The sequence below is a fragment of the Ailuropoda melanoleuca genome, chromosome 11 (genome assembly GCF_002007445.2).
Source record: "Ailuropoda melanoleuca isolate Jingjing chromosome 11, ASM200744v2, whole genome shotgun sequence".
In the NCBI taxonomy this organism is placed as follows: domain Eukaryota; kingdom Metazoa; phylum Chordata; class Mammalia; order Carnivora; family Ursidae; genus Ailuropoda; species Ailuropoda melanoleuca.
This window is the reverse complement of record NC_048228.1, coordinates 67833291-67848158: the sequence shown is the minus strand read 5'-3', so window position 1 is coordinate 67848158 and position 14868 is coordinate 67833291. Positions and strand designations below refer to the sequence as shown.

The window sequence follows — 14868 nt, the reverse complement described above, 5'->3', positions numbered from 1 at the left end:
AAATCAAAGCACATTAGCATACGCTTTGCATGTAATAGTTATTAGTACAGTAAAATATTTTGGATTAAGGAATTATTTGATGAAGGTTTTAGGGATAACCATACCAAAAATAAACCTGTATTTTATTTTATTTTTTAAAGATTTTATTTATTTATTCGACAGAGAGAGAGACAGCCAGCGAGAGAGGGAACACAAGCAGAGGGAGTGGGAAAGGAAGAAGCAGGCTCACAGCGGAAGAGCCTGATGTGGGGCTTGATCCCATAAAGCCGGGATCACGCCCTGAGCCGAAGGCAGATGCTTAACCGCTGTGCCACCCAGGGGCCCCATACCTGTATTTTAATGAGATTTTTCTGAAAGTCTGAAAAACCTGTAGAAGTAATGAACTAAAAGCTCAAGCATAAATAAGACAAAAGCTAGAAAACTGCTTTTTATTGACAAAATAAAGTATAAACATTGATACTAATATAAAAAATTGTCTTAACAGAAAAATAAGACACCAATTTGCAAAACTAAAATGTTCATTTTGGAAATGGTTATAGTTTTCTATTATTTATTCTTATCTACAATTTCTTCTACTAAACTATGATTTGAGCCATGTTACCCTTGCTTTTCCATCTATAAACTTACAGAAGGTTTCATATTCATAGAGAAAATATGAATGACTAGTATAGAGTGGTATGGTCACAGGCTTCCCCACCATTCTCCTTTCCCTGTCACCTGATAATCTGAAATGTCAGAGATAGCAGGCAACTAATTAATTAATGTGTCGAAGTTTCCTTTAACCACTACATTTAAAATCTCTAAAGGAACCGATCATACTTGATGTTGGCAAACCACCCACTCAGTTCCCAGACACAATTCAAAGGAAAGAAAATAAAATGGTAGCTACTATCTGGATCTTTGTATCTCTCTCAATCATTTCCATGAAGCAGAAATATAAAACCTGCTGTTTATAATGTAACATAAATCAATAGCCGGTTTTCTTTCTTTCCTTTTCTCAAACTGGAAATTTGTGCCTCTTAATCCCCTTCTCCCATTTCATCCATCCATCTCCTCCCCCAACTCCTCTGGCAACCATTCATTCGTTCTCTGTGTTGAACATCTATTGGGGTTTTTTTATTCATTTGTTTTCTTTTTCAGATTTCACATGTAAGTTAAACTATTTGGTATTTGTCTTTCTCTAGGACTTATTTCACTTAGCATAATACCCTCTAGGTTCATCCATGTTGTTGCAAATGGCAAGATTTCATTCTTTTTTATGGCTGAGTAGTATTCCATCGTGTGTGTGTGTGTGTGTGTGTGTGTGTGTACGCACACACCACATCTTTATTCATTTATCTGTTGATGAACACTTGGGTTACTTCCATATCTTCTTGGCTATTATAAATAATGCTGCAATAAACACAGGGGTACATACATCTTTCTGAATTAGTATTTGTGTTTTCTTTGGATAAATACCCAAGAGTGGAATTACTGGATCATACAGGCCTTTTTTTCTACAGTAGGTCAATGTGACCATTTAGTGGAAACTATTCACTCTTACCAATTTCCTTTTCTTTCAGGTAGACAACCAGCAGTTAAATAACTACTGTTAGTTTGGAAACATAAACACAAGTTGCTTAAAAAGGACGAAAAGGTCCTCTGAAAAAAATGTCAAATATATTTGGATATAACAACTGTGTTCCTTATGTACAGGCATAAGGAACAAAAATTCTGGCCATATCAAATAAGCATTCAAAATCATTATGTAACTATTCAAAAAAGCTCTAAATTGTATTTCTGCATATTATATTTATACCAAAGTCTGTATTGACTTTCTTTATACTTCCCAACTAACAAGTTAAGAGGAGCTGAAAAGGAAAGGAAAAGTATCTTCAGAGCAGCACTTTTACTTTTGGACTCTGTTACACTGTAACATGGTTAATTTAACCATCCCCCCTGATATTACATGTGATTATAAATTTAATATATTCTCTCTCAGGAACACATTTAAGCAAGTGTGAGGAAATCAATCTTAACTTGTCAAGTGTTACCAATTTTAAGTTCCCAGTAAAGAGACCTGACTTTTGGCACTTTCACTAAATTCTTGCACAATTAAGTCCGATTTCTCTGGGTACATGTCTGCTGATAACATAAAAGGCAGGCTGGGCTAAGGGAGGTCTAAAATCCCTTCTGACACTGAGGTTGTATAACCCTATGATTTTGTCACAGAATATCAGACCAAGAGGGGGGAAAATCAATAAAATTCCTTCTGATCATTAGCTACAAATAGGTTAAAATGTGCCAAGTTAATTTCATAAGTAGGACGTGACAAAATTAAGAAAAATATTTTTTTGCAGGACCTTAAGTACCAGTTTTATAATTTTACAGTCAGAATTAGAATTTAAAAATTTTAAGTACTACTAACCACTAAGATGGCAAATTTTAATTTCTCAAGAGAACTGAATTATAAACACTAAAGCCTAACTTGGGGATTTGCTATATGTTTCTTTCCTTTCAGGCAATAGCCAAAATCCTATTTTAGACAAAAAAGGTTTGCATATTAAAACAAAAAGAAATAACTTTAAACTATTTGTTACAGTTAATTTTTAATGACAACTCAAAATAGGAAAGCACATATTGTTTTCTCTTATTATGTATAATCCTAAACAAGTATTATTTCATTTTCTCAAAAGACACTTATTTATGTTTTCAAACCATTAAATAACATATAATTCAGCAATGTCAGTGATGTGAGGAAAAGTATCCACAGTAACTGCAGAAAAGCAAAAAAACTCTTTTAAAAACTGCTACTATTAACCCAGAATGGATTGATGGGTCCACTGGATCAGCAGCAATCTCCTCTGCCAAAAAATTCACCTGCCAGTCTATAAGCTCTGGCTGACACAAACAACTAAAAAGATCCAGAAGATGTGAATAACAGAGATAACTGGGTATGGGGCATATGGGANACTGCGCCACCCAGGAGCCCCTCAAAAGACACTTTTATTTATGTTTTCAAACCATTAAATAACATATAATTCAGCAATGTCAGTGATGTGAGGAAAAGTATCCACAGTAACTGCAGAAAAGCAAAAAAACTCTTTTAAAAACTGCTACTATTAACCCAGAATGGATTGATGGGTCCACTGGATCAGCAGCAATCTCCTCTGCCAAAAAATTCACCTGCCAGTCTATAAGCTCTGGCTGACACAAACAACTAAAAAGATCCAGAAGATGTGAATAACAGAGATAACTGGGTATGGGGCATATGGGAACTGTCTGTACTATCTTCTTCATTTTTCTGGAACTCTAAAAACAGTTCTAAAATTAAAAGTTAAAAACAAACAAACAAACCCAGGTGGGAACGTGAAGGCAAAGAGGGTTTTTATTGAGGGGGGAAACATTAATGATCAAATACTTAAATCCCAACTAGACCTGCTGTAGAATCTGGTCTTTTAAGTGTGGAGTCTATTCTTTTGGTAAGAGTACAAAGTAGCAGAATAATCAGAGGAAGAGAGTGGTTTTCGCTATTTCTTGAAAGAGACCTTTACAGACAGTTTACTTTGTAATGTTATAAATCTTCAAAAGATGGGCAACTTAAGAGAAATTTATAAGTAATTTCAGAATATTTATACAAGTCCTATCTTAGATAAGAACAATTACATTTTTTAAACAATTAATTTTAAATAAAAACTTCAAATTTATAAAAACCGTCAACTGCAGCACAGCACCTACCATACAGTGTGACACAGAGTATTAAATAAATATACTTTTAATAGAACAGCAAACAACAAAATATAATTCAGGTATTCACCATCTTTTTTTTTTTTTTAAAGATTTTTTATTTATTTATTCGACAGAGATAGAGACAGCCAGCGAGAGAGGGAACACAAGCAGGGGGAGTGGGAGAGGAAGAAGCAGGCTCATAGCAGAGAAGCCTGAAGTGGGGCTCGATCCCATAACGCCAGGATCATGCCCTGAGCCGAAGGCAGATGCTTAACCGCTGTGCCACCCAGGCGTCCCCAGGTATTCACCATCTTAATCAAATTTATACAATATAATTCTTTTCTAATTTTGTACTCTTTCAGTCATATTGAAAACGAATATGGTCATTATAAAATTCTCATTTCTAGACAGAGCACAAAAATTCTGTATCTATTATTTTTAGTGTTATTCTAAGTTATTCTTTTGAGAAAATTATTTGAGTTCCTCTAAAAGGAACAAATACCTCCCTAGAAAATTAGCTATTCTCAAGATACTTCCAGTGATTTAGCAACACTGTCACCAGGCTGATTTGAAAAGAAACACTGAAAACACCATTAGAATAAGGAGGACAGAGGTTAGATACAGTGGCAATTAAATAGTTGCTGCCAAACAGCGAGACATGGTTAGAGCTCTCGTCCCCACTCTAACCACCGTTCGATATTGCTCTGGAAGTTCTCTTCTTCATGCTTTAGAATATTTAAAATAGGCATTAAATAAGAAAGAGATCACAGGATACTTACTGGTAAATGTTCAAGTAATGAAGTTATACTCTCTGACACATATATTATGCTTCCATCGGTCATGATTGCTAAAAAAAAACCATCAAGAGCCTGAAATTAAACATAATGGTCAGTTAAGTGAAAAGAAAAACAGTACAGGACAGAAAAAAAAAATCTAATAACAAAGGACTTAAAACTGGAATTTCCAGCATGCTACCAAATGCTAGCTTTTCCCTTTACAATACCTTAGTACATATCTTTGTACATTCGTAAATGCTTCTGGAAAAAAAAAAAATCGCACCATGGTCATATATGGGAGAGCTGGCTTCTAAAACATAGATACCTAATGTTCTAACAGCATTATGTGCATATTATATGAAAATTGCCTTATTTGAAGACGCTGGTATCTGACACACACATGACCTCAATGATATGTCTGACACACAAAACAACACATTACCACCCTTCGGATAGATTAACAAAAGGTGTCTGAAGCTTAAGGAGATACATGGGGGATAAAGTAAAAGGGAAATGAGGCTGAAAAAGTTGGCTGGGGTCAGATCATGAAAGACCTTGAATACCAGGTCAAGACATAAGGATATTGTTCAAAAGTAGTCTAGAAGCAGTATGTACATGGATTTAGAAGAAATAGAATTAAGTTAGGAAAACTTCAGTGGCTTTTGGAAGAGTCAGGGAAGTTAATAAAAATCTGAATAAAATTAGTAAGAAAAAGAACAGAGAAGGACTTAGGAAGCATTGAGAAATGGGAAGTTAGAGTTCAGGAGAGAAGCTGGTACAGGTGATACAATAGTTAATAATAAAGCAATCTTGTACTTTATATTTTATAAGGTATTTTCACTTGAGAACCCTAGGCACAGAAGTGACAGCTAAAGAAATGCGATTTGCAAAAGAGAGAAGCATACCTAAGACAAATCCTTGGAGTAATATCCACACATGGGGATGAGGAGGAGGACAAGGGCCAGAGAAAATGACAGAGAACAGAGAACACACTGTCGTCAAGGAAGGCAATAGAATGGGGCGCCTGGGTGGCGCAGTCGTTAAGCGTCTGCCTTCGGCTCAGGGCGTGATCCCAGCGTTCTGGGATCGAGCCCCACATCAGGCTCCTCCACTATGAGCCTGCTTCTTCCTCTCCCACTCCCCCTGCTTGTGTTCCCTCTCTCGCTGGCTGTCTCTGTCAAATAAATTAATAAAATCTTTTAAAAAAAAAAGGAAGGCAATAGAAGAGAAAATGACAAGGTGAGTGAGGAGGAAGAGGGATGGTTCACTGTAAAATGAGATCAAACAGGATAAGGACTAAGAAAATGAGAAGTAAATTTTGGTGACTTTAAAGAGTTATATCGGTAGTAAGGTGACTCAGACTACAATGAGTTTAGACACAAGTGGATAATCAGGCTATTATAAACTACTTCTTTATGAACTTCAGAGGGAAGAAAGGAGAAAGGACAAGTTCCAAGGGGACCAACTATCAAGGGAAGTAACTGAAGCATATACGAAAGCTGAAGGAAAAGAAGATCCAGTGAAAAAGATGTTGAAAATATACAGCAGAAAAGATACACCATAAGAAGAGTTCCTCTTTGCCTATCAAAATGGTTATCATGCTAGATTTAAATTTCTTTTTAATTACGGGGCTCTCTCAAAGGATAGCAATTGCTGGTAAGAACCATATATGTCTTCTTCAACACTGTTATCTACAGCACCTAGCAGATATGTAGCACACAGTAGATAAAAAAATATCTGTAATATATGATATATGGACCTGGGAGTTAGAGCAATCTCCCTTACTTCTAAATAACTGTTGAAGAATTGTTGAATATATGGAAAAAGGCACCCTCCACCTCCCCTTCTACTGGGGGACAGATCTGGATGTCAGAAAGAACTTATTATGAGTAGATGCCTATCTTCAGAGAATGGCTCAGAAAAACCCATTCTTTTTTTTTTTTTTTTTAAAGATTTATTTATTTATTCGACAGAGATAGAGACAGCCAGCGAGAGAGGGAACACAAGCAGGGGGAGTGGGAGAGGAAGAAGCAGGCTCATAGTCCAAGAGCCTGATGTGGGGCTCGATCTCATAACGCCGAGATCACGCCCTGAGCCGAAGGCAGACGCTTAACCACTGTGCCACCCAGGCGCCCCAGAAAAACCCATTCTTGGCTGAGAGTGAGAGAGAAAAGAAAAAAAAGAAAAAAGAAAAAAGAAAAAAGAGAAGAAAGGAAAGGAAAGGAAAGGAAAGGAAAGGAAAGGAAAGGAAAGGAAAGGAAAGGAAAGGAAAGGAAAGGAAAGGAAAGGAAGGGAGAGAAGCGTGAAATTTAAGAAAATTCAAGGGGTGCCTGGGTAGCTCAGTCAGTTAAGTGTCTGACTCTTAATTTTGGTTCAGGTCATGATCTCAGGGTCGTGAGATCAAGCCCTGTGTCAAGCTCTGCACTCAGTGGGAAGTCTGCTTGAGGTTCTCTCTCTCTCACTCTCCCTCCCTCTCGCCCCCCACCCCACATATGTGTGTGCTGGCTCTCTCTCTCTCTCTCAAGCCAATAAATAAATACTAAAAAAAGAAAAAAGAAAAAAAGAAAATTCATGAAATTATTTTTATGAAAACTCTTTAGCACAATAATTCCAGTATTATTTCATAATGAATGGGGTCAAAATGATATTAAGAACATGCTTCATGTGAAGCTAGATTGTGTTATCTTTGAGAGTAAATTAACATTAACTATGGTGATCTGTATTTGCTCTTTGCATATTTGCTAGAAACTGAGTGAAGCTGTCTTCTGTGAAGAGAATGAACTGAAATCAGGAATCTTAACAACATAAGGCCATTGCCAGAACCAGAGCCTGCCCTTTCAACTTTGACACAGGCAAAGACTAAGCAGAGAAAAGCCTCCACCAACATACCACAAAAGTCTTAACTCTACAAGAAAGAACCCAGGGCCCAGACTTCTTTTGAGTGGAGGGATGTAATTTCCAAGCACAGTGAATGGGTACACCAAAAACTAAAGGGGTCTTGAGGAGGGCCCAAAGGAGGAAAATTGGAGAGATATGGAAGAGAAAGTAAGACAGGGAAGGACATCCTACTCCTAATACTGAAGCCTGTGAGGCTTATCCATTTCCCCACACTGTATGATATAATGGAAAGAGTTTATTAGTTAAAACTGTTTGTCTTCAATGACAGTGGCAGAGTAGGAGGACCCCAGGCTTACATTCTCCCAAATACAACTTGATAACTATCAAATCATCCTAAATACATCTGAAGACTGCAGAGCAAACTCTACAACTAAAGGTAGAGAAGAGGCCACAATGAAGAAGGTAGGAAAATGCAGAGAGGCGTGAAAAAGATGGGCTGCTGTGGCAGGAAGGGAGCCCCAGTAGTAGAGACTGGCAAAAGACAGACTAGCACACAGGGGAGTGCAAGGGGAAAACAAATCCCCATGGTAACTGGCCCTGGAAAGCAAGAGGGGCCAAATTTCATGAGTTCTGGCCATCAGCAGGGCTTAACGTCTGGAATTCTAAAGATCAGCAGGTTTGGCTCAGGGAGAGCCCAGGGTCATTGGGGAAGAAGGCAGGACAAACATCCTGTGGACACAGTGTGGAAACAATGATCTGCAGAACATCTGGGGCACACAGTGAGGAGGTTATTTGCTCATCTCAGAGTGTGTCGCAGAGAGATAGCATTCAGAGAAAGACCCCACCAGGAACAAAGGAAATGGCAGGCACCATCTCCCTCTCCCATCTCTCAGCCGAAGCACACAGCCACCTGCGGGAAGAAGCACAGCCTCAACACTCGCTACCTAACTTGCTTACACCAAGGCCCACCCTCCTGGGCTCCAGCAGAACCACCCTTCCCAGTCAGATCTGTGTCAGTCCCAGGGTGATGCCCCCCCCTCCACTGCCCCAGAACACTAGCCCAAACCCTTGCCCACACCACCTCTCCCCACTCAGGAGTCTTGCAGGGCCTCAGTTCCACTGGTGGTAGTGACAGGTCTCATTTCACAACAGAAGTGAAGAGAGCCTCTGCAGACAACTGGCCTGAAGAATAAAGTGGCCAAGACACAACAGCAGAGCACACACAGCACACACTGGAGAAACTCCTCGAAGCACCAGGACCTGGGGAAGAGGTCATGTGACACTACCTGGCAGGGCACTACAAAACCTTTTCTTCATAAGGCCATTACCCTCAAGAACAGGAGATGAAGCTGACTTTCCTAACACACAGAAGCAGGAGAGACTTAGACAAAATGAAAAGGCAGAGGAATCTGTTCCAAATGAAACAAAAGGACAAGGCCACAGACAGAGATCTAAGGAAAACAGACATAAGTAACATGCCTGATAGAGAATTTTAAAGCAATGATCCTAAATATATTCATTGGACTTGAGAAAAGAGAAGACATCGATGAGACCCTCAACACAGAGAGAAGGAATAACATAGCAAAGATGAAGCACTCAATGAACAAAACGAGAAATACACTTGAAGGAATGAACAGTAGGATGGAAGAAGCAGAGGAATGAATTAATGACCTAGAAGACAGAGTAACGGACAGTAATCAAGGTGAACAAGAGAAAAAAGAAAAACACAAAATGAGAATAGACTTAGGGAACTCAGTGACTCCATCAAACACAGGACCATTCATATTACAGGAGTCCCAGAAGAGGAGAGAGAAAAGGGGACTGAAAATTTATCTAAAGAGATAATACCTGAAAGCTTCCCAAATCTGGGGCAGAAAACAGATATCCAGACCCCAGAGGCACAGCGAACTCCCAACAAAATCTATTTAAAATGGCACAATATACTGATAAAGAAAAAATCTAAAAGCAGCTAGACAAAAGAAGACAGTCACATATAAGGGAAACTCCATAAGGCTAGCAGATTTTTCAACAGAAACTTTCCAAGCCAGAAAAGGAGTGGGCATGATACACTCAACGTACTGAAAGGGAAAAATCTGCAACCAAGAATACTCTATTCAAGAAGGCTATCAATCAGAACAAAGGAGAGATAAAGAATTTCCCAGACCAAAAAAAAAAAAAAAANAAAAAAAAAAAAGAAAAAAAAAAAAACTTTTCCCAGACAAATGAAACTAAAGGAGTTCATGACCACTAAGCCTGCCCTGCAAAAAACATTAAAGGGGCCTCTTTGAGTGAAAAGAAAGACCAAATGTGACCGTGTGAAGACAGAAAACAAAAAAGCAGTAAAAATGAATATTTTTGTAAAATATCAGTCAAGAAACTTACAAAATAAAAGGATATAAAATATGACTCTATATACCTAAAACATGGGGAGGAGAGGTGTAAAGAATGGGATCAAACTTAAGCAGCAATCAACTTAATACAGACTACTATATGCAGAATATGTTACATGCAAACCTAATGATAACTACAGATCAAAAACCACTAATATATATGCAAAAAAAAAAAGAGAGAGAAAAGCATCCAAATATATCACTAAAGAAAACCAGCAAGTCATCAAAGAAAAAAGTCAAGAAAGGATTAGAGAAAATCTTCAGAAACCACAAAACAGGTAAAAAAAAAAATGGCAATAAATACATACCTATTGATAATTACTTTGAATATAAATGGACTAAATGATCCAATAGCAAGATATACAGTGACAGGAAGGATAAAAAAAATGAGACCCATCTATATGCTGATTATAAGAGACTCATTTGAGACCTAAAGACACCTGCAGGTTGAAAGTGAGGGGATGGAGAAATATTTATCATGAAAATGGGTGTCAAAAAAGAGGCAAACCAAAAACAAACTCTTAACTGTAAAGAACAAACTGACAGTTACTGGGCAGGGGGTGGGGGATGTGGGCTAAACACATGATGGGCATTAAGGAGGGCACTTGTTGTGATGACCACCAAGTGTAGTATGTTAAGTGATGAGTCACTAAATTCTACACCTGAAACTAATATTGAACTGTATTAACTAGTTGCAATTTAAATAAAAACGTGGAAGGAAAAAAAAAAAAAAGCAAGCCAGAAGAGCAATACTTATGTAGGAGAAATCAGAATTCAAAACAAAGATGGGGGCGGCTTCCAAGATGGCAGAGGAGTAGGAGACCTTAATTTCATCTGGTCACAGGAATTCAGCAAGAAAACTATCAAACCATTCTGAATACCTGTGAACTCAACTGGAGATCTAAGAAAAGGATAGTTGCAACACTAGGAATAGAAAAGTGACCACTTTTTGCAAGGTAGGAGGTGCAGAGAAGTGAATGCCAGGTGATATATGGAAAGATAAAAAGCGGGAACATGGAGCCTCCATAAACCGACACCAGAAAGTGATAGAGCTGCAGAGCACAAAATCAGAACTTTTAGAAGTCTGGTCTGGTGAGGGATGTCCCTGCCTGAAAGGTGCTCATGTGGAGACGTGGGGAAGAATCCTAGGTGGGACAGTGTGGTCTCAGAATCCTCGGGGTCACAGGAAAACCAGGGGTGCCTGAGTGCAGCAGAGTTCCCAGGTATCGGAGTGGGGAAGTCAGCTGCAATCAGTGAGCCCAGGAGAGGGCTCTCAGCTCAGGGTTACCATAAACTGATCTGCAGCACGGTCAGGTGACTGCTCTCCAAGCAGGGGCCCAGCAAGTAGCAGAACCAGTGAGACCCTCCTTACTCCCCCTGGAAGAGTGGCCTGGGTGGGTGCCCACCCATGCTGCAGGAGTCTGCAGGGTTTGGAGACTTGAAACAGGGTCGTGTGCCTGAGATAGAAATGCTCGGTCACAGGCCGGGTGAGCACGGAGTGCAGACAGAGACCAGGGAGAATGGAGTGACTGACTGCTTTTCCCTGAGGGAGCATTGAAGAGTGGGGCCCCGAACTTTCGGCTCTGGGGCTGGAGATTGGGAGGCCACCATTTTCATTCTCATCCTCTAAAGCTGTGAGGAAAGTCCTCAGGGACCAAGAGCCGCATAGAGCAATCTGGAGCTGCTTACTTAGCCTGGCCCCCGCTGGCAACGGTGCTGCAATTCCATCCAGGCAAAGACACTCAAGAATCAATACAAACAGCCCCTCCCCCAGAAGATCAGCAAGAACATCCAGCCAAAATCAAGTTTACCAATCAATGACAACTGCAAAACTCCAGCACTAGGGGAATATAGCACATAGAACTCATGGCTTTTTTCCCATGATTCTTTAGTCTTTCAACTTAAATTTTTAAAAATTTTTTTCCTTCTTTTAAAATTTTTCTTCTTTCCTTTTTCAACCAAATTCTTTTTTATCAACCTTTTTTAAAAGCCTTTTTTAGTTTTCATTTTTACACTCACATCCTAACCCTTCACTGTATTTAAACTTATATTTGTTTATACATACTTTTTTCTTACTTTAAAATTTTGGGATGCAGTTTCTTCTAACAGAACAAAATACACCCAAAATCTAGTGTATGGCTCTGTTCTATTCACCTGCTGATCATATTCTCTTTTCTTCTTTTTTTCTTCTGTTTTTTTGTTTTGTTTTGTTTTCATTAAAGTTCTTTTTAATTTTCACCCTTACAGTTACATTCCATCCTCTCAAAGTATTTAATTTTATTTTTGTACATATAAGTTTCTCTTTCTTTACAATTTTGAGATATGGTTTCCTCTAACAAATTGACCAAAATACACTCAGGAGATAGTGTATTGCTCTGTTCTGTTCACCTGTCTGCTTATATCCCTTCCTTGTGTGTGTGTTGTTTTTTGTTGTTGTTGTTGTTGTTCTCTTTTGTCGTTATTTGTTTTTTAATTTCCATTATTACGGTCACATTCTATCCTTTCACTGTATTTAATTTTACTTTTGTACATATACAAATTTTTCTTTTGTAATAATTTTGGGATCTAGTTTTATGAAAAACAAAAAACAAAAACAAAACAGACCAAAAAACACAGAGAATCCAGCATATTGCTCTATTCTGCTCACCTGTCTGAGTATATTCTCAGACCCCCACCCCCAACCCCCCACCCCCAGTTTCAGGTCTCTTCTGATTTGTTTAGTGTATAATTCCCTGGGGTTGTTGTTATCATTTTACTATTTTCTCTTGTTCCTCTATTCTTCTCTGGACAGAACGACAAGACAGAAAAACTCACCTCAACAAAGAAAACAAGAGGCAGCACTGACAGCCAGGGACCGAATCAGTACAGACATTAGTAAGATGTCAGAACTAGAGTTCAGAATAACAATTATAAAGGAACTAGCTGGGCTTGAAAAAAATATACTAGTCACTACAGAATCCTTTTCTGGAGAAATAAAAGAACTATAACCAAGTTGAAATAAAAAAGCCTATCAAACGCAATAAAAAATGGAGGCTCTAACTGCTAGGATAAATGAGGCAGAAGAGATAATTAGTGACATAGAAGACCAAACAATGGAGAATAAAGAAGCTAAGAAAAAAATAAACAACTACTGGATCACAAGGGGGCAATTTGAGAGAGAAATGATCTATAAAACAAAACAGTATTAGAATAATTGAGATCCTGGAAGAAGAGGAAAGAGAGAGGGGGCAGAAGGTATATTGGAGCAAATTATAGCAGAGAACTTCCCTAATCTGTGGAAGGACACAGGCATTCAAGTCCAGGAGGCACAGCGAACTGCCCCTCAGGGTCAACAAAAATAGGTCAATAACCCAACATATAATAATGAAACTTGCAAATCTCAGAGACGAAGAAAAAATCCTGAAAGCAGCTCGGGACAAGAGGTGTGTAACCTACAGGAGTAGAAACATTAGACTGACAGCAGACCTACCCACAGAAACCAGGCTAGCCAGAAAGGACTGGCATAATATATTCAGGGTGCTAAATGAGAAAAATATGCAACCAAGAATACATTATCCAGCTAGGATGGCATTCAAAATAGAAGGAGAGAAAAAAAGCTTCCAGGACAAACAGAAACTAAAAGAATTTGTGACCACTAAACCAGCCCTGCAAGAAATATTAAAATGGATCTTTTAAGTAAAGAGAGAGCCCAAAAGGAACAGACCATAAAGGAACAGAGACAATATACAGAAACAGTGACTTTACAGGTAATAAAACGGCACTAAATTCTTATCTTTCAGTAGTTACTCTGAATGTAAATGGGCTAAGTGCCTGAATCAAGAGATACAGGATATCAGATTGGATTAAAAAGCAAGACCCATAGATGTGCTGTCTGCAAGAGGCTCGTTTTAGACCCAAAGACACCTCCGGATTGAAAGTGAGGGGGTGGAAAACCAGTTATCATCCTAATGGACATCAAGAGAAAGCTGGTGTGGCAATCCCTATATCAGGCAAATTAGATTTTAAACCAAAGACTGTAAGAAGAGGTGAGGAAGGACACTATAACATAATTAAAGGGTCTATCCAACAGGTAGATCTAACAATTGTAAATATTTATGTCCCTAACATGGGAGCAGCCAATTATATAAACCTATTAATAACAAAATTAAAGAAACACATCGATAATCATACAATAATAGTAGGGGACTTTAACATCTCACTCCCTGCAATGGACAGTTCATCTAAGCAGAAGATCAATAAGGAAACAAGGGCATGGAATGACACACTGGACCAGATAGAAATCACAGATATATTCAGAGCATTCCATCTTAAAGCAACAGAACACACATTCTTCTCGAGTGTACATGGAACATTTTCCAGAATAGATCACAGCCTGGGTCACAAATCGGGTCTCAACTGGTACCAAAACACTGAGACCATTTCCTGCATATTTTCAGACCACAATGCTTTGAAACTCGAACTCAATCACAAAAGATAATTTGGAAAGAAATTTTTCAAATACATGGAGGCTAAAGAGCATCCTCCTAAAGAATGAATGGTTCAACCAAGAAATTAAAGAAGAATTTAAAAAATTCATAGAAACAAATGAAAATGAAAACACAGCTGTTCAAAATCTTTGGGAGGCAGCAAAGGCAGTCCTAATAGGGAAGTATATAGCAAGACAAGCCTTTCTCAAGAAACAAGAAAGGTCTCAAATACACAACCTAACCTTACACCTAAAGGAGCAGGAGAAAGAGAAATAATAGCCAGGAGGAGAAGAGAAATAATAATAATAATAAAGTTTAGAGCAGAAATCAATAAAATAGGGGCGCCTGGGTGGCACAGCGGTTAAGCGTTTGCCTTCGGCTCAGGGCGTGATCCCGACGTTATGGGATCGAGCCCCACATCAGGCTCCTCCGCTATGAGCCTGCTTCTTCCTCTCCCACTCCCCTTGCTTGTGTTCCCTCTCTCGCTGGCTGTCTCTATCTCTGTCGAATAAATAAATAAAATCTTTAAAAAAAAAAAAGAAAAAAAAGAAATCAATGAAACAGAAACCAAAAGAATAGTAGAACAGATCAACGAAACTAGGAATTAGTTCTCTGAAAGATGAATAAGATTGATAAGCCCCTGGCCAGACTTATCAGAAAGAAAAGAGAAAGGACCCAAATAAATAAAAT

The 14868-nt window shown here is 38.5% G+C and overlaps 1 protein-coding gene across 10 annotated transcripts in view; it reads right to left on the bottom strand.

Moving 5' to 3' along the window:
* The window catches only part of CLOCK (clock circadian regulator), a 141464-nt gene that overhangs the window by 45427 nt on the left and 81169 nt on the right, over nucleotides 1-14868 (bottom strand). For 9 of the 10 annotated variants that reach the window (XM_019799809.2, XM_011225190.3, XM_034671786.1 and 6 more), the window contains one exon: nucleotides 4488-4577. In XM_019799809.2, coding sequence (XP_019655368.2) covers nucleotides 4488-4577 — 90 coding nt within the window. The remainder of the gene's footprint in view (nucleotides 1-4487; nucleotides 4578-14868) is intronic. The other variant, XM_019799812.2, reaches the window with a different exon arrangement.